This window comes from Coccinella septempunctata, chromosome 2 (genome assembly GCF_907165205.1).
Source record: "Coccinella septempunctata chromosome 2, icCocSept1.1, whole genome shotgun sequence".
Classification (NCBI taxonomy): domain Eukaryota; kingdom Metazoa; phylum Arthropoda; class Insecta; order Coleoptera; family Coccinellidae; genus Coccinella; species Coccinella septempunctata.
In genome coordinates, this window is record NC_058190.1 from 38,415,915 (window position 1) to 38,440,095 (window position 24,181).

The following is a 24,181-nucleotide window of genomic DNA, read 5'->3' on the forward strand; positions in this document are numbered from 1 at the left end:
AAATCACACTTTTAATTTCTTGAGTATCAGTATATCATACACATGAAAATTTTTATGCTTTTTATCAAAAGAATATACTGAGTGAGTCTCTGACTCGTGAAAATATTTTATCAGTAGATTCTTGAGGTCAAACGATACAATATTTCCGATTTGGTGCTGATAAAAAAATATAGCCATTTTAAGTTTTCATAATGCGCTGTGCCACATCTGGAAAAACAGAATGACTTTCAGAATAACAAGCTAAAACTGTGGCACTACACATCTGTGGATCTTTTTAACAGAGTTGTATTCAGCCAAAGTACCCAATTGTTCAAATCTCACAGATACTGATTTTTGAACGTAATGGTCATAATGAGCAAACTGAAAGAAGTGGGTGATATCTTGTGTTCGAAAAAGATTTATCAAATAAATGAAAAACCATAGTCCGAAATTCATTTCATTCGATAAAAACGTTTGTGAGATGGAACTGAAAATAACTTTTTTTCATGGTTTTTCAACTGCCTGTATCTTTTAAATCGAGCCGATTTGGAAAAATATCGAAGGAGAAAAGTATTTATTTTCTACTGTTCTACTGTTAAAATATTTATACGAGGCAAAGACTCACCCAGTATAAATGTTAGAGCATATGATGAATTAGGTTGATCTTTGACAAAACGAAATTCTGAACGGTGGAGTTTGTGTCTTGGTTTCCAATCTTACAAATATAAAAGTAAAGCTGGTTAGCCAGAGACTTTAACGAAAAACGAGATTCATTTCATTCGATAAAAACGTTTGTGAGATAGAACTAAAAATAGCATTTTTTTATGGTTTTTCAACAGCCTGTATCTCTTAAACCGAGCAGACTCGGAAAAAATGGTAAAGGAAAAAAGTGTTTCTTTTGACCCCAAGAATCTACTGTTAAAACATTTGTACGAGTCGAGGACTCACCCTGTATACAGGGTGTTTCCAAATTAGACGTGAACCTTGAAGGAGGTATCGATTGAAATTTATTCTGGGAGGATTCTGCATCTCTTCATAAACTTTTTAGGGTTTTCACTCCCAATCTCTGAAACAAAATCAATTAAAAATGAAATCAACGATTTGCTCCTGCGTAAACTCTTGCACTAATTTGTCAGGAGCAAATTAACTAGAAAAAATTGTTGCCTGACAATGAACCCAAAATAAATAACGTTGAAATTATAATTCTGTAACGTTCGGTAGGAATAGATCATATTTGGATCAATTTACTAAAGAAGGAACTGTCATCCGGTAATTTCAAAATTAAATGAATCAACGTTTCTTTGCAGTCTCTGTTTCTGTGTGTTGACAATTAATGTCAAACAAAAGCCACAACTCAGAAGATTTTCTAAAAAATAGATTTTTCGTCTGATGAAGGAGTCTGATATAGACTCCGAAACGTTACAGAATTATAATTTCAACGTTATTTATTTTGAGTTCATTGTCAGGAAACAATTTTTTCTAGTTAATTTGCTCCTGACAAATTAGTGCAAGAATTTCCGCAGGAGCAAATCGTTGATTTCATTTTTAATTGATTTTGTTTCAGAGATTGGGAGTGAAAACCCTAAAAAGTTTATGAAGACTTGAAGGAGGTGTTAGTATCACTCATCAGCTGTCGTTTGAGCCATATTTAGTGATATTTGAGATTTTCAAAAACTTTATTTTTCGTCAATTTTTTCTACGTTGATCAAGTTTGATTATAATTTTGGATTATTTTCATCAGAAAAAAATATGATAAGTTTAAAAAAAGCAGATTATCCTGTATCAGATGCTGAAAAAGAAATAGTATGATTTAAAATTTGGTAGGTATATGAAGAAAAGAAAAATCAATTTCCAATATCAATTTTCCTGCAATTTTCGAATTCCACAATTCATGTGTGAAAAAATTATTTTGAAAACTTACCAAATCCCTTCCTCATTCCTTAAAGAAGTTGCAGGCAAATTGATATTAGAAATTGATTTTTCTTGTCTTCATATACCAACTTTTAAATCATACTAATTCCTTTTCAACATCTACTACAGGATACTTTTGCTTTTTTCATAGGTATCATATCTTTTTCAGAAGAAAATAATCCAAAATTATAATCAAACTTGATCAACGAAGAAAAAATTGACGAAAAATGAAGTAAGGTGAGAAATTTTTCGAAAAACACAAGAACTCAAATATCTCGGAAACTGTTGATTTTTGGTTATCAATAAATATAGCTCAAACGACAGGAGATGAGTGACACTAACACCTCCTCCAAGTTTCACGTCTAATTTAGAAACACCCTGTATAATTCGTGTTAACTATCACGATACGTTCCAGGTTGTCCTACAAAAAAAAAGCATTCTGGCTATCCTGAAAAAATGTAATAAAAAATCTGATCCTAAATACCCTTTTATCCAAAAACCCTGCAAACCTGCTACTGTCAAAACAAAGCATGATGGATAGACGGAATTCCTCCAGATCCATCGCTGCCATCCTTCTGCGTGCACCGCGACGACGCTCGGCCCATAACAAGACGCCAGCATGTCGCATCTTAATTCACTCTGCCCGCCAACTCTTGGCTTACTCCTTTTCCGTAATATATCGCCATATTCTTTTGACGTACGGCCTAGGGCCCGTTGATTCCCTCCGAACCTTGTTAACCGGGTCAGCGGATTTCCCACATAGCAGGTTAAATAAATGATGGTGGGCCCCTCGAAAGAAACAGGAAAATCCTTGCCCCTCATGCTGTTTCCCGGTTATAAGATTTAAGCGGCGGATTTTACGATGTGGTTTTTACGAGATTGAGAGATTTTCATCAGATTGATGACGTTTCGTTAGGACGAAGGAAAAATGGGGAATTATGCGAGTTTTATTCAAGGTGGGAAAGTTCAAGCTGATGGGTTAAGATGGAAATCTTGCGAAGGACATTTCCGCTGGACTTTTAATTCTGTAATTATTCAGAACAGGTAGAGGAGAATCTGAGTCGCTTCGTTCGATTGAATTACAAAGTGACAAGAAAAATCCTGCAAATTATGCATAGTAGGTCGTTATTTTCGATCTTATCTCTCGAAAATCACCTTTTCACAAAGATGCACAAGGTGAATAGGCAATGTAGATCAATATTTCTTGCAGATGATAAGTGTCCTTTGTTTGTTTAATGTATCTACTTATTCGCCGAAACCGCATATTGAGGATGCTACAACCCTTAAAACGATTAAAGTTTTTTCCGATTTTGTGCTCCAATGTTTAATATTACTTGAGGAAACCTAGACACGTTATTCGCTCATGCAAAAATATTTCTTCGTACTATGGGGATCGTGTCATAAAAAAGTTTGACAAACATTGCTCTGGATTCGCTGAGGGTTGAGATTCCCTTTTATGAACAAATTTTTCATCAGTTTTCAAGAGGAACTTCTCTTAATTAATCAATTGGAAATCAACAGTCCTATACAGGGTCAGCCTTCGACTCGCAAATATATTTTAATAGCAGATTCCAGAGGTAGGTTAGAAGAACAACTGTTTTCCTTAACCATTTTCCGGTTTGGCCCAGATAAAAGAGTGTGATCCACCCTTGAAAAAAATCAATCCCTAACAAGCTAAATCTATGACACTACATGTTTCTGGATATTTTAAACAGAGTTGTATTTAACCAAATCACCAAATTTCACAGAGAATCTTAAATTTTTGAACATAAAATTACCCGAAAACGGCGCATTATAGGAGAAAATATGAGGAATACTTTTATTTTGCAAAACGTTCAAATATTCATTGGATACCGTCGAACATAGTTTCAAGAGTTGAGTTCTTTGAATTCTTTGGTATTTTTATGGTAAGTAATGGTCATAATGAGAAAACTGGAAGACGTGGGTGGTATCTTGTGTTCGGAAAAGCTATAATCTGCCTTTCAAACCTAGCCGATTCGGAAAAAATGGTGAAGGAAAAAAGTCTTTCTTTTCACCCCAAGAATCTACTGTTCAAATATGTGTGTACGAGTCAATGACTCACCCTCTAAAAAGGTATATGATGGTTTCCCCTTTATGCTTTTTCTCTTTGTACTGCTGTTGAAGTCCATCAAAGAAAATAGTTTCCACAATTTTCCTTTGATTGATGCATAAAAAACTCCAATTCTTTTGGGTGCTACAAGGGTAGCACCTTTTCAATTAAATTTTCTGATACATATCAATCTTTATGGAAACAAATTTATGTCTCTTCTTCGAAATCCTGTGGCATATGCTAATGGAAACTCCAACAAAGGTTCGTGGAGCCCCTGTCATCATATTTTCAACATTGCTGAATAACTCTGAGGTTTTCTCCTCTGGTGGACCACTTCCTTTTTTGTTTGTACATACCTGTTCCACGGAAAACGTCACAAGTGAAAGAAGTACTAGGATGTATTGATATCTAGTTAGCCTAGACCAGTTCCATGCATAAAAAAAATATTGCGTTACCATAGCAACGAACAATAACTCATAAGAAGTGTCAGTGTGATTTTTGAGGTCAAAAAAGTAAACCAGAGTTACGCAATGGATTAAAGGAAAAAAGATCTCCACCGAAATTGTGAAAATCGAGCCATCATACCAGTACCTGTATTTACAAGCGTTAAGAAGTAAGCAGATTTACGAAGATATGCTTAATACCCTTGGTGACCAATGTCCTTCGTATGCAACCGTGAAAAATTAGACTGCAAGCTTCAAAAGAGGTTCCATTGAAGATAATGACCGATCGGGAATGCCAGTTTCTGTGTCAGTCCCCGAAAGTATCGATGCAGTTCATGACATGATTTTATCAAACCGTCGAATTGGGCTAAAACGGATATCTGAAGCACTGAATATTTCATACGAACGCGTTCATCATATAGTTCACGTCAATGTGGACATGAGAAAAATTGCTGCAAAATGTATCCCCAAATGTTTGAATGTTGACCAAAATCGTACGAGAGTAGAAGCGTCGCGTTCGACCTGTGCTCGATTTGAAAACGATGTAGACTTCTAAAACCGAATTGTTACTATGGATGAGACTTGGGTACATTTAAGATGTCTAAAACACTGGTGTGTGCACTTGTCACTTTTTGCAAGCTTCAACATTTCAGAAAATCGGGGATATGGAATCAGTTTCGTGGCGGCGCCACCATGTCATTTGCTTCGTTTTATCCTTGTTCTACCAAAGGAAGCCCAATGATACTCTCGTTTTATTTTGTTTTGCGTTGATATCGAATGTCTATCAACGAGTTCAAAATATGAACTGGTCCATTTTGTCAGCTGTTAAAGAATATTTGTGCTTTACAGTTCAATTTTCGTTGCAAAAACAAATCTGTCAATATTTCAACACTATCGAATAAGGTTTCAAAGCAGAGATATAGAATATCTCTGGTTCAAAATTGCTGCAAAATGGATCCCCAAATATTTGAATGTTGACCAAAAGCGTGCAAGGGTAGAAGCATGGCGTTCCATCTGTGCTCGATTTGAAAACGAAGATGAAATTGATTTTGAGGTGGATACTTCTGATAAGTCAGAATCAAAATAAATTTCCATGCTTATGTATCGTTTTATTATAGGTAGTATTGATAAATAAATGTTTGAATAAAAAAAAATTTGAAATTATTGTTAATATCAAATCTGTTTCAATCCCAGCATTTAATCAATGAAGCACCCTCCTAAGATCGGAGAACTCGTCTATCTGAACTCTCTGTCGATCTCCCTGCTAGCGTTGAAACCTTAACATATAGAATCTAGGCAACCATGGATGTGCCCCACTTTTGACCAGGCAACCTAATACTGTGAGATATGGAATAAAGTAACCTTTCATTGAAAAAAAAGCCAATTAAATAACTGATGAGGGTATATAAATGACGGTTGACTACCTGTTTGTACCTGGCAACCTCATAGGAGTACCAATGGAAAACTAGGCAACCCATGTTTTCTTGATTCCTCGTGTAATATTCTGTCGACTTAGGCTAGATTTTCATGAATAACAAATGAGGGTAGTAGATCAAAAAAAGTTGATGAAAGTTAACATTATTTAACACTATTGGCCCCTGATTTAACTTGGCAACCCATTTGCGATCTATCAATGTACATATTGTCTAACTTGTAACATTTGTCATTATCAAATAACAGATGAGGGTATATATTTCATATATCGTAACTTAGACTAACAGTAATTGTCGGAATACTATTCCTATTCTCCTTTCCCGGAAACGTTTCACCAATTATTTCAATAGAATCCGAATTCGCCTAACAAATAAATCACCCTTTCGAATAGACACTACCGTAGTCGATTCGATCTGTTTATTTTTGCATGCCCCTGTCGTATTCAGCCTCCTAGGGAGTTTTTCACAGGCTCACCCAGACGAACCTTGAATAATTCAGCATGAAAAGAGCACCATCGAAGGTTCGTCTGATATAGGATGTAACAAAACGAATGACCATTTTAGCACCACGGTAAATTACAACAAGACATGACACGGCAATTGATTTACATAGGCGCCGAATCTTAATTACCTCCCGGGAATTATTAGCTCCCCAGGTATAATGGCAGTATTGTTGAGCAAGTGTTTCGGCGCAAGTATGCACGCGAGAATTAAGCTTGGACGGGATGGAAGATTGGTCCATAAATTAAGATTGGATTGTTCGGAGATGTTTGAGAAAAAAGCGAATGATTGTGGTTCCCACGGGGATTGTTGGAACACATGTTGGTAATCAGCAGACGTACATACAATTCATTCCGCCAAACATTGTTTTGAAGTTTTCTGCCGGATTCGGCTGAACCGAGCATGCCAGCTTGGAGAATAATCGGTCGGAATAATTGGATATTGCGAAATCTCCACATATTTAGGTTACCAACGATAAAGTATGGTACGAAAACACTCCATGATGTCAAGCGTTTTTTCTTTTTTTGAATCTCCATTAGAAAAACTTTCTTCTCAGTATAAAGACTCCTTTCTCATTATATCTGCAGGCTGAGTCTTTTACTCGTACAAATTCGAGGATGTATTGATATCTAGTTAGCCTAGACCAGTTCTATGCATAAAAAAAATTGCGTTACCATAGCAATGTACAATAACTCATTAGAAGTGTCAGTGTGAAGTTTGAGGTCAAAAAAGTAAACCAGAGTTACGCAATAAATTAAAAATAAGAAGATGTCCACTGCAATTGTGAAAATCGAAAAATTGGAGTATCATGCCATCATCGAGTATTTAAAAAGGTTAAGAGGTAAGGAAATTTTCGAAGATGTGCTTAATACCCTTGGTGATCCATATTCTTCGTATGTGACCGTGAAAATTGGACTGCAAGTTTCAAAAGAGGTAAATTCACCATTGAAGATGATGACCGATCGGAAAGGCCCAGTTTCTGGGTCAGTCTCCGAAAATATCAATGCAGTTCATGACATGATTTTATCAGACCGTCGAATTGAGCTAAAACAGATATCTGAAGCACTGAATATTTCATGCGAACGCGTTCATCATATAGTTCACGTCATTTTGGACATGAGAAAAATTGCTGCAAAATGGATCTCCAAGTGTTTGAATGTTGACCAAAAGCGTGCAAGGGTAGAAGCAACGCGTTCGATCTGTGCTCGATTCGAATACAATGTAGACTTCCTTAACCGAATTGTTACTATAGATGAGACTAGGCTACATTTCTACGATCAAGAAACAAAGCAACAATCGCTGGAATGGCGACACTCTGGTTCTCCAAGACCTAACGGCCGGTTTCATAATCAAATCTAAAGTCGCTTTAATTTTAAAGCTTCCTTCAACTCTACTAAAAATGACAGTAAAGGAAGGTTTAAGCTTAAAGTGACTTTAAATTTGATTATGAAACTGGACGTAAGAAGTTTCGTGTCCAAATATCTGCTGGAAAAGTTCTTGATTCAGTTTTTTGGGATTGCCATGGAGTAATCATGATTGATTTTTTTGGATAAGGGTAGACCAATAACCGGAGATTACTATTCGACATCACTGAGCACTCTACGGGAAAAAATTAAAGAGAAAAGACGCGGAAAGCTATCCAAAGGTGTTTTGATTTGCAGGACAACGCCCCTGCACACAAATCTCATGTTGCCATGCAAAAAATTCGTGATTTAGGTTTTGAATTACTAGAACACCCCCCTTATTTACCAGATTTGGCCCCGTTCAATTATCATGTCTTTTCTCAGCTGAAAAAAAGTTTCAAAAATCGTAAATTTTCTTCCAACGAGGAGGTAATGAAAGCTGTGGAGGTCTGGTTTGCAGAGCAAGAAAGGTCTAGAGATATTGCAGGTTCCCTGTAATAAATGTATCCAATTAAGAGGAAAATATGTTGAGTAATAAAATATTTGTACATTGAAATTTTGTTATACCTATATATAATACATTTTCGTAACACAGAATAGGAATACCCTTTTCAAGGTCACATTTTCTGTCAGCAAAAGTTAATCTAGTCCAGTTAGCCTAGAGGCTAAACAACGATATTCATATTACGTCAGTAATTGAGCCATTTGAAACAATAAAATTTTGTAGAAATTAAATCCTTATCAAATCCCAATTTCACTGGAATGAACGCAATTTTACGTTCTCAAAGTTCAAGTCCTCTACCTAAAAAATTATCGCTATATCCGAAGCTATCGATCTTCGTGTTCTATTATAAAATAACTATTCTCAAAGAAAACAGCCTAATGATGAAAATTACGGGTCATTACAAGCAGCGATTTTATCAATTTCCCGACCCGTTATCGATTATGAGGTAAAATAGAAGTTGCATTCTTTCAGCATGCCCTCGGAATTTTACACAAATTATTCCAGACAAACGCGGCTCAACTTTCCGATTAATCACACCTGAAGGCATCGCAATCGTTCTCACCCCACAATATTAAAATGCCGATGGGTTTACGGAGTCGAGGTGTGAGAACGCCCATTTTAATCAGATATAAGGGCCCGATAACTTCCTCTAAACGCCGCATTATTTCGTCGAATAAACAGGTGGAGATTTACTGGAAATCGATAGGATCGGACACGTTTCATATTGAATCATTAAAGTAACGCTTTTTGGGACCAACTGGAGTCATTAGGATCAATATGCTAATTCCGGCTATAAACTTCCAGCTGTAATTACTGGACTGATGATATCTCGCGGTTAGAAAGTGAAAATTTACTTTTGGGTCCTACCGAGCGAGAAATTTCCTATCAACGATTCTTGCTAACATCTTGCTTTCAAGTTGATGAAAGATTGCTTAGGCAATATTCGATTATCTTTTGTAAATATTTGCTTTCAATTTACATCTCACACGTCATAATCCATTCTGTTTTATTTTTTCGAAATTAAACCTAGGAACATATTTATTAAAAAATAATAACTTATAATGAAATTTTCGTAATTATCTTCCTGAGACGAATAAATATGCTGAGTAACCAATGAAAAAAATAACGGCTGACTAAAGGATGGGATATCTTTTTCCAATGATACGAGAATATATTGAAAAATTTTTAGCCTACTATAGAACCAAACAAAATTTCAATTTCAAAATATTTTAATACTCAACATATCTCAATTGGATACATTTATTACAGCGAACCAGCAACGTCTCTAGACCTTTCAAAAAAAATGTTTCTTCTTGCTCTGCAAACTAGACCTCAACTTTTATTACCTCCTCGTTGGATGAAAATTCACGACCTTTTAAATTATTTTTCAGTTGAAGAAAGAGACGATAGTCGGATTGAGGCAAATCTGGTGAACAAGGGGGGTGTTTTAGTGCCTAATTCAAACCCTAAATCACGAATTGTTTGCATGGCAACATGAGATTTGTGTGCAGGGGCGTTGTCCTGCAAAAACAAAACACCTTTGGATAGCTTTCCGCGTCTTTTCTCTTTAATTTTTTCCCGTAGAGTGGTTAGTAATGTCGAATAGTTATATCCGGTTATTGTTCTACCCTAGCAAAAAAATCAATCATGATTTTCCATGGCAATCCCAAAAAACTGAAGCAAGAACTTTTCCAGCACATTTTTGGAAACGAAACTACTTAGGTCTTGGGGAACCAGAGTGTAGCCATTCCATCGATTGTTGCTTTGTATCTGGATCGTGTAGGAATGTACCCAATTCTCATCCATAGTAACAATTCGGCCTAAGATGTCTACATCGTTTTCAAATCGAGCACAGATCGAACGCGATGTTTCTACCCTGCTTGCACGTTTTTGGTCAACATTCAAACATTTGGGAATCCATTTTGCAGCAATTTTTCTCATGTCCAAATTGACGTGAACTTTATGATGAACGCGTTCGTATGAAATATTCAGTGCTTCAGATATCCGTTTTAGCCCAATTCGACGGTCTGATAAAATCATGTCATGAACTGGATCGATATATTCTGGGACTGGCACGGAAACTGGTCTTCCCGATCGGTCATCATCTTCAATAGAAAATTCACCTCTTTTGAAGCTTGCAGTCCAATTTTTCACGGTCGCATACGAAGGACATTGATCACCAAGGGTATTGAGCATATCTTCGTGAATCTGCTCACCTCTTAACCCTTTTAAATTCAGGTATGATGATGATGGCTCGATACTCCAATTTTTCGATTTTCACAATTTCGGTGGACATCTTCTTTCTTTTGATTTATTTCGTAACTCTGGTTTACTGTTTTGACCTCAGACTTGCATGGAACTGGTCCAGGTTAACTAGATATCAATACATGCTCGTAACAAGACCTCTTCAATAATATACAGGTGTCCGATTTGAATTGAAAGGGATGAGGTTATTTTCAGTGGAGCCAAAAGTACTATAATAATAACCAAATAAGGCGTCAGGCAAGTTATGTCACTTCATACTCGCATTGTCCTAGTCTTTTTAAAGATATTATCAAATGGCTTCATTCTTTATGCCAGCACTGTCTAAAACTATTATGTTGACCGAGAGATATACGAAAGAATTATAAGGAAAAAAATTTATCATTTCCTATACTTTATTCAATCAAAGTAGGTAAGTTCATTTCAGTCTTAAATTTCACTACATCGCTTGAATTCTATTTAGCCACGATTGTACCAGAGGGACCAGCTATGACGGATTTGCCATAAGGAATAGGTACGTAGCTATTGTACAAACCAGGCGTGTACACCACAGACTTGGCTAGAGGGACCACAGAATAAGGTACCACACCATGGACTTGATTTACAGCATGACCATAAGCAGCGTGGAGGGATGGGGCAACCACTACTGAACCATCATCTGACACGAAGCCTCCAGCGCTGAAGCTGTCGATCACGTTTCCATCAGGTCCAATGCTCACAGTTCTTGTACTGGGACCTTGAAGGCCTTTGGCGATAGGCGCAACCCCACTGACTACAACGTTCGACAGGCCATTGACAAGAGTTCCATCGGGATTTATATTGATTGTTCTGAATACTGGAACGTGGACATTTGTGAGGACTGGGTAATATCCAGATCCAAGTGAACCCCCGAAAGCACCACTGTAGACAAGACCATCTGGTCCAAGGTTGGCAGACTTCTCCTTGGGTCCTTCTACGATCTCAGCCGATGTTGCCAAGGCAAAAAAGGCGGCAATTATGAGTACCTGTTCGAGGAAAAAACGCAATTAGGTATCCCTATGTTAGCCAAATTTGTTATCACGAACGAGACAATTCCTCCTTTATTAGGTGTTTTTTCTTGTTTCTATATACCTATACCCTTTATGATGTATAAATTGTTGTTCTTTGTTCTAATGATTGTTTTTCATCAAAAAAGATCGAAAAACTTGAAAAAACTTTTGATTGAAAATATGAATTTTGCAACTAAAATTGTGGTAATTGAATGTGGATGAAGAGAAAATATGTAATATTAGAAAAGTGCTCGAAAAAAATTATAATAAAATTCCAAAAATAGTAGTTATTTCACTTACGGTTTTCATCTTCGCTGAACTTTTCTATGTAGTCAGAAGTGGAACTGATGCCTGAGGAAGATGTCCAAACGATTTTATACTAATTGAATGGTATCGTATGCAATAGCAACAAACCAGTTCTTTTTTTGGATGATTCGAATCGAATTATTAAAAAAATGATAAAACGTCAACACATTAGATTATCGGTCTAATTATACTCTCATTCATTAAATTGAGATCGATATTTCTTATCTATCCGATGGAATATTGTATTTTTGAAAATTCGGATTAACCTCACATAATGCTAAAATATTTAGAACTGAAGTAAATTGATTAAAACAATAGAATTTGTTTTAGTATTTTTGTAACGTTTTTGGAATAATCTTGAAATGACTTACATGCCAAATATTTTTGTTTTTGATCTTCACTCAATTTTTTGAGTAAAATTAGTCAGAACGTACACAAGCAAATCTGTTTCATCGGATGCCTTTGTGTTTTGGGGGAAACAAATTGCCGCTTTCAGAACATCAGTTTCATGTGGAACTCAATGGTTCCATTCCCTTCAAGATTATTATTTTCCGAGTTTTTGATAGTTCAATTCAAAAAGTACTACTTCTTGCGCTTGATGAAAATATTCCAACATGATTAATTGATTCAGAAATGCATGCATTTTTCAGAGAACGGTAGACATATACAGAAAATTTTCAAAGGTGGGATAATTTTTTGACAGAAGATAGAAGTCATCAAAATAGGTCATTTCACCGAAAATTTTCTATATAAAATATACCAAATGGCTGAGCTAAAATTTCGAAAAAATTTCATACTTCAAGTACGGAAAAAACGAAACAAAACATTGAACATATGGTGGCTGCACAATGAATAGTTCAATACTTCCAGGTCTATCTGATTAGTTGCATAAGGTCACTCGAAAAAATTGTTCTATCATGCGATTTAGGGTAAAAAAAAGGGTAGAAAAACAATTCATCGAAAGTGCTGATGTTGATAAAATGCTATTATTGTTGCCCTATTTCATCCCTGTTTTACGATGATTCTTGAAGGATTCGAACAAGAAGAAGAATGTATATGAGAATAATTTAGACGAATTTTATTGGTGAGATTTTGAAGTATGTACTATTCTATTTTATTACACTTGGTTCTAAGTATTTTTCCATCAGTTGATATCGATATGAGCCATTTCATAAAATTCGGCAATCATTAGTTTTCATTTTTATTTCCACGTAAAAATCGAAGGGGCATATATATAATAAACGAAACTATATGGTTGAGTCATCAGAAGTTTCTCCCATTGCTTTGCGATAAGTCAGATAACAAATGATCTAGGGTCGTATAAGGATCTATTTCATTAGGTAATCATTTTGTTATTTTGAAAGTTTTTTATAGGTGATTTTTGGAGAAACGATTCTAGTTCTAGTTCTACCTTCTGTTAAAAAACCCTCAACTTTAAATACACCCTGTATAAGTATGTTTGAATTTTTCGAATTGAAAGAATTCAGATTCAATAATAGTTTGCATTTAAAGAAATTAAACTTCATTTAAAATCTCGATGTCATGCGATTATAAAAATTTATGTTAAAAACCCCTAGCTTCAAAAGCAATGAAAAAGTTTGAAAACTCTCAATTTTCTCTAGCAATATTTTCTACATTTTTTGTTTATCGGAAAAAGAGCTTGTACATTTTCAAGCTCATATACAGGCTGTCCCAAAACTAGTGAATCGAACGTCATACCACGATAGAGTAGATCAATGACACCAACATTAGTTGAGCGAAAATGTACCGTTTCTGAAAAAATCTAACCTGAACTTGCCGATTTTCGAACTATTTTTTCAATCACAAGGCCAGTTTGTGATTAGGGATAGCGTTTTTCTCCCATATTATCAACCCTATAGAGGAAGTTTATTCTGAGTAATAAAAATCATGTAGAAAAAACAATTGTTTTAATTTACATTCACTCAGATTATCGATTAACTACTCAAAATAATTTCAATAAGGGGAGATAAAACAATTATCTTATTTCAATATAATTTAAAATCGATATCCTTTTTCACAAACTGGCCCTGTGATTAAGAAAAATAGTTCAAAAATCGGCAAATTTAGGTATTTTAATAAAATTCTAATTATTTTGGAAACGCTACGTTTTCGTTGAACTTATGTTGGTGTCATTCGATAATATTTGGTCTACTCTATCGTGGTGTTACGTTTGATTCACTAGTTTTGGGACACCCTGTATATTATACGTTAATAATCGTTCTCAATCTGGCCCTTCTGATTCACGAGATCTCATCAGAAGACATACACTTCGGGAAAGCCAATACATTGTGCCATAGTTTATCTGTTTTAATTTTTTAGATGTCTGAAAAATACAATAGACAATAAGTGCTACAGGGTGCAGTGTTAAAGACGCAAATTTTACTTTCCCCTGTTAAGCTGTTAAGGCAATGAACCATTACTATCAATAGTTTCTCACAAGTCACAAGCCAGCTTTTCGATACCCTAATACCCAATTTTTATTATATTCCTCACAGTGAAATGATTTTCTCCAGAAAGTTATGCATTAAATGATAATAAATTTCTTTTTGAGTTATCATGCAGAATTTGATTAAAGCTGTATTATTCACTTATTCTCTCTCATCTTTCCATTTACATGTTTAACATATAATTCCGAGATGGATAAAGGAAGGAGGAATTTTGTTTGAATAGAAAAAATGTCTTCAGCTCTAAAAACAACTTCAAAATCTCTAGGCTACTCTCGGAGACAGTTTTTTCACTGAGGTTTTTATCCTAAGCTATCTTGCGCCGAATTGTATGCTAGGTACTCTATTACCTGCTACACTAACCTCTGTTGAAAGTCTATATTGTGCTATATTGTTTGATATCAAAGAATGTACTACTGATATCAGAACGAATATCATCAAATTAACTGATATCAATTATTTTTATTTGAATAATTGATCTCAGAAACTATCCATCATATGGCGTTCAGATATTGCACGAATCTAAAAAAATTTATTTCCGACTGAAGTATGTACCTACCAACACAATCGAACTTATATTTTCGAAAATATTGGGAGCTTTTTGTTTTGGGAGCCAAGCAGCTTTGAGCTGGTTTATAACCTGCATGGGTGGCCATTTAGTCATGGATTTGGGGAAGCAAAAGTTTCTGACCTCCGCTGCTTTCCCCAATTTTCATTTCACATTAACTTTCATGCAGATTTAAACCTCTCACTTCATACCTCTGAGTTGAATCTATGTTAATAAAAGAGGATCTATGGTTTACTTCAAAATGCTTTATTGTTCAAACGATCGCACCAAATTGGACAATTCTTTTTTTGTTATGTTTATTATTGTTAGGGCAAGGTTTATATAACAAAATATTCCCAAAAAAAATTGTACAGAACAGAAAAAAAGGCATTCCTTTTTCTTACGACCAATCGAGCAATCACGATGAGTTAGTTATTATTATCTACCCTAGCCTAGAAATAATTCAAATGACAAAACTAGGTTTGTCGGGTCAGCTCGTAATGAAAAAAGCAGATTGCAAAAGTTGGTCACAGGCAACAGTGAGCAAACTCACGACTCAAGGTTTAGGTGGGCAATGAAACGTTACCAAAGTACAATCAGCCCTTTTTCTGCAATGGTCATCGGAATAAATTATAAATATCGGCACCTTCTGTAGAACAGCTCATTTCTCATTCAATATGTTATGATAAATAAGTGAATATGAATGAAAAATAATAATTTTTTTCAATTTTTATTCAATCAGGTACAAGTGAGTTACAATGAAATTTTTTTCTCCAATCTTGATATATTTTCATTTGGCAACAATCGTTCCAGATGGACCAGAAATTAGAGACTTGCCATATGGGATTGGCACGAAACTGGAATAAAATCCAGGTGCATAGACTGACTTAGCTCCAGGAACGGCAGGAACCACAGTATGTACGAAATTAGGCACAACTCCATGATAATAAGAAGAATGGAGATATGGAGCAATCAAAACTGAACCATCATCGGATACAACACCTCCAGCTGTGTAGCTATCCACTACGCTTCCATCTGGGCCAACATTGACAGTTCTGGAACCAGGACCTTGAATTCCTGTGGTCAGTGGCGTCAAACTAGAAGGTACGAATCCTATAACTCCGTTATGGTTGAAAAAAGTTCCATCGGGGTAGACATTAGCAGTTCTCAAGATTGGTACATGTACACCAGAAACAATTGGCGATACCCCTCCAAGAACATTGCCTCCGAAAGCCACACTTTCAGCAATGCTACCGTCAGGTGCAAGGTTGACCGTTTTGACACTTGGTCCTTGTAAGATGTCAGCAGCTGACGAGAGCGCCAAGAGTGCGAAAGAAATGATCACCTGTGGGGAAAGACAATGATTGATTTGATACATTTTCCATATTTATATCTATGATGAAGAAAATGAAATATAGAGAATAAGTAAGATAAATGGTGCAGATACTTACGAAGCTATTCATTTTGGATGAACTGTGAGGATACCACTGAAGACTGTTGCTTGTGGATAATGTTACCCCAGTTTATATAGTGAATATTTGAAGTGAAGAACATGGCTCGATTGATTATTCATTAATTTAGTCATTATGTTATCTCGAACGTATTAGTATAAACAATCTAAAAAACTAATGAATCCAGTTTGGCGATTGTTTGATTGTGTGAAGATTATTTCAGACAATTAACTGGAATCTCAATGTCTTATATCCCATGCAATAATTGGAGTATCAGCTTGAAGAAATAATAATATTAATACCTTAACTGCTTTTTCCTAGTCTGGCATCAAAAAAATAACTATAATATCTAATTTCTCTTCAAAAAAAATTTAATTAGTTTAGATAACTTATATTGAAATACACACAAATACTCATAACTTACATTATTTGTTATAATACTGAAGATGCAAGAGGTTTAAGAACATTTCATGAACTAATATGGGGTCGAATATGCACCCTTACTGGAAATGTGAGAATCTTACTCACCTTTACGAAGATAAAATTGAAAAGGCAAGAGATATTTCTTTGAAATTTTCGATATAACAATACTTTTATTATTCAAAAATATGAGGTCATCCGACTACTCTTCGATTCAGAAGGGATGTAAGGGGTTACAACATCGCAAAAAATCTTCTGAAACCTTGTAGTCTTGATTTGCTACTCTATCTCAATGATTAAGCAGTGGTTTTTCTTTCAAATGATTCTCACTCTCGATATCCATTTCATCATTTGGGTGAATACTGACAAAATCTTCCGCATGGAGTTGAAGTGAATCATCATTTGTTCGATTTAAAACGAATTTCCTGAATATGGGGCTAGCGAATGCTTGTCCAAACGTTGCATAGAATGACCTACAAAAATTTATCCATAACTTCAATGTTTTCTACCAGCATTCGTACCAACGCACGAGTTATATAACAATTTTGAGAATCAAGTTACGAGGGCCCGGCTCAGATGGAGCACATTCTGAGGATGCAAGACACAAGACTCCTGACAACAATTTATTAAATCGCTAATTTCCCTTTTGGGCTCCCCAACTGCAAAGAATATTTTCATAACTGTAAACAACTATACTCTATTCACATTTATTTTAGCAGTCGGTTGGCCATGAAATAATTTTCTCAAGTTTTTGTAACTAGAACGGAGAAAGTTTGGCACTCATGAAATGTCGTTAATGTCATAACGCGTTGCCACAACTAATATCAATTTTTATCACGAAAATGCCGAATGTGATTGAAAAAAGAGGCAGGGTTTCAGGAAGTGCTATTTAGAATTCAGGTCCGCTCGTTCAAATAGTTATACCCTGATATTCTAAAATCAACAATACGTCAGACGGTAGCGAAAATATTCAATGTAAGAGAATTTATATAATGTTTCATCTGAATCTAAACGACTTATATTTCAGCGGAATATTTCCACAATCAGAAAGATCGTGAATGAGGAGGATGACAAAGAATTTTTTTCTATTGGCAGACCCAAAAAAGTGGTGGCATTTGAGAATTTTATGTTTGAGTGAATTAATGCGAAAAGTTTACTACAGGATTTTCGATGAATGTCATCTTAGAATGAGTTCCCGAAAATTGATTTTTCTATTTTTCATTTGACTTGTCCTATACATTGTAAATGTATTAATAAGGTACCAATAAATACCTAAACATTATTATATCAATGCATTAAGATGAACCGCCGCAAATACGCACCAGTTGTCCTGTTAATTGTTTATTCATGTGAAATTTTTGTTCAAAGGTGAAGTTCATATTGACTTGAAACTTCCTTTAATTTATCTTTTTAATTTACTTATATTGATGCAAGATGATTTTTGTTGAAGAATCTAATATTCTTGTAATTATCTGTTAATTCCTTCGGGAGATACCCATTCCCAACCACTGCATCATATGCATTTCATCTTCGGGTTAATATTTTTGAAATCTACAACTGATGTACTTTAGCAAAAGAAGATAACGAACATTAACTCTCCTCAAGCTAGTGCATATTATGATATTATACTGATCTCTTGTATTTTCCATGCAAATAACTGGATTTGGTATGCCTTCAATTAGTTTGTATAAACTTCAATTATGTTCGTCACATATTTTTCGAAGAGTTTCGACACTGTGATAAAATACGTAATAACAGAAACTTACACGTAGAACTGGCAATATAGCGTTGATTTAAAACCCAAAAATGTTTTGACAAGCGTCATAACCCCACACTTTCGTACTATACAGAGTGAAATGTGTCAAATTTCCATGGCCAACCGAGTGCTAAAATAAAAGTGAACGGAGTATACTTGTCAATTTTTTTCATTCTTCGAATAATAATAACCAGAGCTCTTGTTACGGGCATCGTTATCAAGCGATATGATGATAATAATCGTATACGATTATTTGCCCCTTTGCTATCGATTGAACTGTCGCGCCTGGTCGAAATTTCATTTCTATCTCGATTCCCGAAAATGAACTTCGTTATGTCCTCGTTGCCACAGTATTTGCGGTAAGCTTAGCTGGGACCCTTAATGAGTTCCCAGTCATTCCAATTATTGTAATTGCTGCCTTTTTTATCTGTTTGGTTTGATGTAATCCACGGCAAATGATGTTCTCTTTGTTTTTCTGAATGTCGAAAATTAAATTTTTCTACAAGCGTGCGCGTTCAACCTTTTTCCCGCACGCATTTCAAGTTGCAAAGAGTCACTTTTCCAAAACGTGCGGGAAAAACGCCTGCTATTTCTTTCCCGCACGCATTTGCGTGCGGGAATGGATTAGCAGGGGTTTTTCCCGCACGCAAATCTTATAGAATAAATTAAATTCTATCATGTCTCTATGCACCGAACGTCAACGATGAGTAACCCATGGTAACGACATGCAGAATTACGTCTGTCATTTTATATGAATTAATCAAATGAGATAATATATGATCTGTATCGTGCAATTGATATATTTATATATTTCAAGCGCTTGTAGAAAAAATATTGTTCCTAACTCTTGCGGAAAGTGTCTTGCCCGCACTCAACTGCTTACCCGAACTCTGCTTCGCATCGTTCGGGCAACGGCAGTTTCGTGCGGGCAAGTATCACTTTCCGCACTTGATAGGAAAATAACTATTTTTCGACAAATCAAATATATTTTCCCATTATTATAATCCTTGTTCTTTGTGTGTGTTTTCAAGGCTGTAGGTATAGTTCAGTGAGTAGCTGTAGGAACAACTTACAATTTACAAATGTTGTGTGAGTTCACTCATCACAGAAATACAGGGTGATTTATGTTCCTGCAAACAAAATTGTATAATGCATAGCAGGGATATAATTTAAATTTCGTACACTTGTTCACTGTTCAACTTCACTAAAATTTTAGATCCGGACCTAGATAATTTCCCATTTATCCTAAGGATCAGAAACAAACACATGTATTCCTCAGTTACCAGTGTTAATTAAAATGATTGAACATAAAATTATCTTATGAGCTTCTTAGCAATGTTGCAGCGCTGCGCAATAATTTTTATACATCGATAAATTGGGTTTTCAAGATATACAAGCATCTAACCACACCTAATCTTGAAATACGAAATAAAAAGATGTTTGGAATCAATTGAAATCCTTTCTAACTCTGGAAGACCAAATAACATACCCGAGTTTCACAATGAATTAAAAGAAAGAAGATGTGAAAATCGAAAAACTGGAGTATCGAGCCATTATCAAGTACCTGTATTTAAAAGGCTTAAGAGGTAAGCAGATTCACGAAGATATGCTTAATACCCTTGGTGATCAATGTCCTTCGCATGCAACCGTCAAAAATTGGACTGCAAGCTTCAAAAGAGGTAAATTTTCCATTGAAGATGATGACCGATCAGGAAGGCCAGTTTATGTGTCAGTCCCCGAAAATATCGACGCAGTTCATAACATGATTTTATCAGACTGTCGAATTGGGCTTAAACGGATATCTGAAGCACTGAATATTTCATACAAACGCGTTCATCATATAGTTGACGTCAATTTGGACATGAGAAAAATTGCTGCAGAATGAATGTTGACCAAAAGCGTACAAGGGTAGAAGCATCGCGTTCGATCTGTGCTCGATTTGTAAACGATGTAGATTTCTTAGGCGGATCGGCCACCGAATGCGAAGTTGCGCGAAGCTGAGCATTTTCAGTACTAATATAATTGACAAGCTACGAATCGAGTGACGTAACTCGTGATTTAGCATTGAAAAAGCACAGCTTCGCTCAACTTCGCATTCGGTGGCCGATCTCCCTTAAACCGAATTGTTGCTATGGATGAGACTTGGGTACATTTCTGCGATCCAGAAACAAAGCGACAATCGATGGAATGGTGACACTCTGGTTCTCCAAGAACCAAGAAGTTTCTTGTCCAAAAATCTGCTGGAAAAGTTCTTCAGTGTTTTGGGATTGCCATGGAGTAATCATGATTGATTTTTTGGATAAGGGTAGAACAATAACCGGAGATTACTATTCGACATTACTGACCACTCTACGAGAAAAAATTTAAGAGAAAAGACGCGAAAAGCTATCCAAAGGTGTTTTTTTTTGCAGGACAACGCCCCGGCACACAAATCTCATGTTGCCATGCAAAAAATTCGTGATTTGGGGTTTGAACACCCCCTTTATTCACCAGATTTGGCTCCATCCGACTATCATCTCTTTCCTCAACTAAGAAAAAGTTTAAAAGGTCGTAAATTCTCTTCCAACGAGGAGTTAATAAAAGCTGAGCAGATCTGGTTTGCAGAGCAAGAAGAAACAATATTTTTGAAAGCTCTAGAGACGTTGCAGGTTGGCTGTAATAAATGTTTCCAATCAAGAGGAGGATATGTTGAGTAATAAATATCTTGACATCGAAATTTTGTTTGGTTCTATAGTAGGCTAAGAATTTTTCAATATATCCTCGTATCATGATATATTCTATTTTTCCACAAAATAAATAATTATTTCGATACCTCAAGAATCATTGAATAAGCGTACCTCTAAATTTTAATTTGCCAATATTGCATACCGGATGGGTGGCACAATGAATCATCCCGCAGACGCCTCTACTGAGCCTCCCAAACATATTTCCCTGGAATTGATTATGCCCTGTTTCCCAGGAATATGTATCAGCTTTTAAAATGTCGGAAAAGTAAATCTGCATCAGCTGGCATCTGCGGATATTGATTCCTGCACAAATCCCCCATAAATTAGGAACAGCCGCACGGCAGCCTTTGTTTACCGAAATGAGTTCTGAAGGAATGAATTATACATCGGTATGCCGAGTGAGATGAGATAATAAAAATGTTTTTTTTTTTATGAGGCGCCTTCGTAGTGCATCTCAGTCTTGCTTGTTCCAGATGGGGAGACGGGCGGTGGGATTAAAACGAAGGACTATGGGGCTTATCAATCATGCCGATGAAGGGTTGCAGGGGAGGTTCGTTTGTGAATTCCATTGAGTTCATGAATTCCTAACGAATAATATTCGAGTTTAGTGAGGGGGAATGGGGCTCCAAAATAATCTGCCGTTCTTGGTGGATTTTGCGGAATAATAATTGGAGATTTAACACTGAGAAAAATGGCCGTTTTTGGTAGTCGAAAAATTGACATGAAAAAATTACTCACTTCAATTTAACAAGCAATTTACAATTCCTACTACCGGTAGACTCGGGCGACTTAGGACAGTCCTGTAACTTGAAACAATTACCCCCTTGCAGATTTCTTTATTTCTCACCTTTTATGAGTGAAGGGATAAATTTATAAGATTGTGTAGCGTCTTTCGGTTAGTTTAATAATTAATTCCTGTTGAGTTTGCCGTGACGAGAGCGTTTGAATTGACAGGAAAAATTAACGAATTCAGAAGAATAAAAGCGCGTTTTTTTATGGCCATCATACTTTCTAATGTCCTGTACATGTGTTTCACTTTGTGCATGTGTAATTTTTTTTTTCTGGATACGTGGGATATTAGATATGTTATGAAACAAGGTTGTTTCCAAATCAAACGGCAATACGGATCTCATTCATTTATTTTGTTGTCTCCTAGGGTGACTTGGGATAATGCCGAATAGATGCAAGCGGCGCATTGGCAGCAGGAAATATGCCGATTTTTCGCAGGATATTATTAGTCCCAAGTCACCTATTTCATTTGAGAGTTGAGAAATCGATAGTTTTTAACTTGTGTCCAAGCCTCCCAACTCGTTGGGCGACTTGGGACAAGTATATTGAATTTTTGTTTTAATTTATAGATATCCGAATTCTGAAGAATGGTTTATATCCTAATCAATAGTCTGAGTCATTAGGCATATTTGAACCTCTATCTCACATGAAAATAGGTCACCGTTTTTGAAATATGAGAAGTTGAATTTCAAAATCGTCCCAAATCACCCAAATCTACGGTACTTATGACTTTCTGGATTAACGTTCCTCAATCTGTCAGAAGGCACGACCCAACATTCAATCATAATGCCATAAGCGCCATCATGAAAAGTCTTCGTAACGGTCATAGACATAGAGACATGGACTGAGCAATGTCAGCATGAAATTGGCTTTTTTTATAGAAAGAGAGAAATGATGGTTACCTTCTCTTTTTTGTTAACATAGAGGTGAGTGTGGACCAATCAATATTCTAGAAAGAGACAACTGCATTCCCGACGTGCGTTTCCCTCTGTCACTTTTTTTGTCCGTATTTCATGCATAGATAGAAAGGGAAGGCACAGCCCATGTCTATATGTCTATGGTAACGGTATAATATCAATAAACATTTTCAAAGTAAACTTCAATAATCTCCCATAATTCAGTTATAGTTGGGGAGCCCAAGTGGGAAATTCGGGATTTGATCAAGCGTGTCAGATTAATATAAGGGGAGATACTTCGAACCCTGTAGAGTACCCCTACCAAAAATTATACCTGTATATAGGGGCCTGTTAGAAAAGTGAAAAAAAAAACGATCATTGTACAGGGTGGGCAAAATTCGATGTTTTAGCACTACAGTTTTTAAACCAGAGGAGATACACAAAATCTGATACCCCATTCTCGTTCTCTTTTTCTGAGAAACTAACAATAGTAGTAGTGATTTTTGGACACTTTCTTTTGTTTTCGAATTATAAGCAAAAATTGGAAAAATGGCGATATCGAAATAAATTTATATCTCCGCTAATACTGATGATAGAGCTCTGAAATTGAAACATTATACAGGCACTTTTTTACGTAGAATCCAGTGGCGTGCTCGCCTTTTTAGCAGGATTTTTAATTACGAAGCTATGACCCAAAGTTATGTTGTTTTAAATAGGAACACTAGTTTTGTGTGCAATTTTTTGAGAGCTTAATTTTTACTGATTTCAAAAATATATAACATCATATGGTTTGTATCAATATAAATAATAGAAAATGGTCAAAAACCTTTTTTCTCAATATTTCTATGGTTTCAACTTTTGACGAGCACAGAAAAATAGAGTTTCCTATAACAAAAGCAGTCTCCTTCCGTCAATGTCATTCTGTCTATGCTTTTTACCAATTTTCACAAAATTTTAATCAAGATATATTTCATAAATTTTCATAATAATGAAAGGCTCATAGAAGGAGACAGTGGTAATCATACGATGCTTTATGTTTCTGTGCTCATCAAAAGTTGAAACCATAGAAATATTGAGAAAAAAGGTTTTTGACCATTTTCTATTATTTATATTGATACAAACCATATGATGTTATATATTTTTGAAATCAGTAAAATTAAGCTTTCAAAAAATTGCACAGAAAACTAGTGTTCCCATTTAAAAAAACATAACTTTGGGTCATAGCTTCGTAATTAAAAATCCTGCTAAAAAGTCGAGCACGCCACTGGATTCTACCTAAAAAAGTGCCT

The 24,181-nt window shown here is 35.6% G+C and overlaps 2 protein-coding genes across 3 annotated transcripts in view; both read right to left on the bottom strand.

Annotated features, from left to right (window-relative positions):
* LOC123308586 (protein madd-4) overlaps window positions 1-24,181 on the bottom strand; it is a 464,545-nt gene that overhangs the window by 219,117 nt on the left and 221,247 nt on the right. The window lies entirely within an intron of this gene.
* Window positions 10,597-11,977, bottom strand: LOC123308588. The gene is made up of 2 exons (XM_044891318.1): window positions 11,837-11,977; window positions 10,597-11,512 (listed from the first exon to the last, which is right to left on the bottom strand). Exons 1-2 carry the CDS (start codon window positions 11,843-11,845, stop codon window positions 10,964-10,966), a joined length of 558 nt encoding a protein of 185 aa, XP_044747253.1. The 5' UTR covers window positions 11,846-11,977; the 3' UTR covers window positions 10,597-10,963.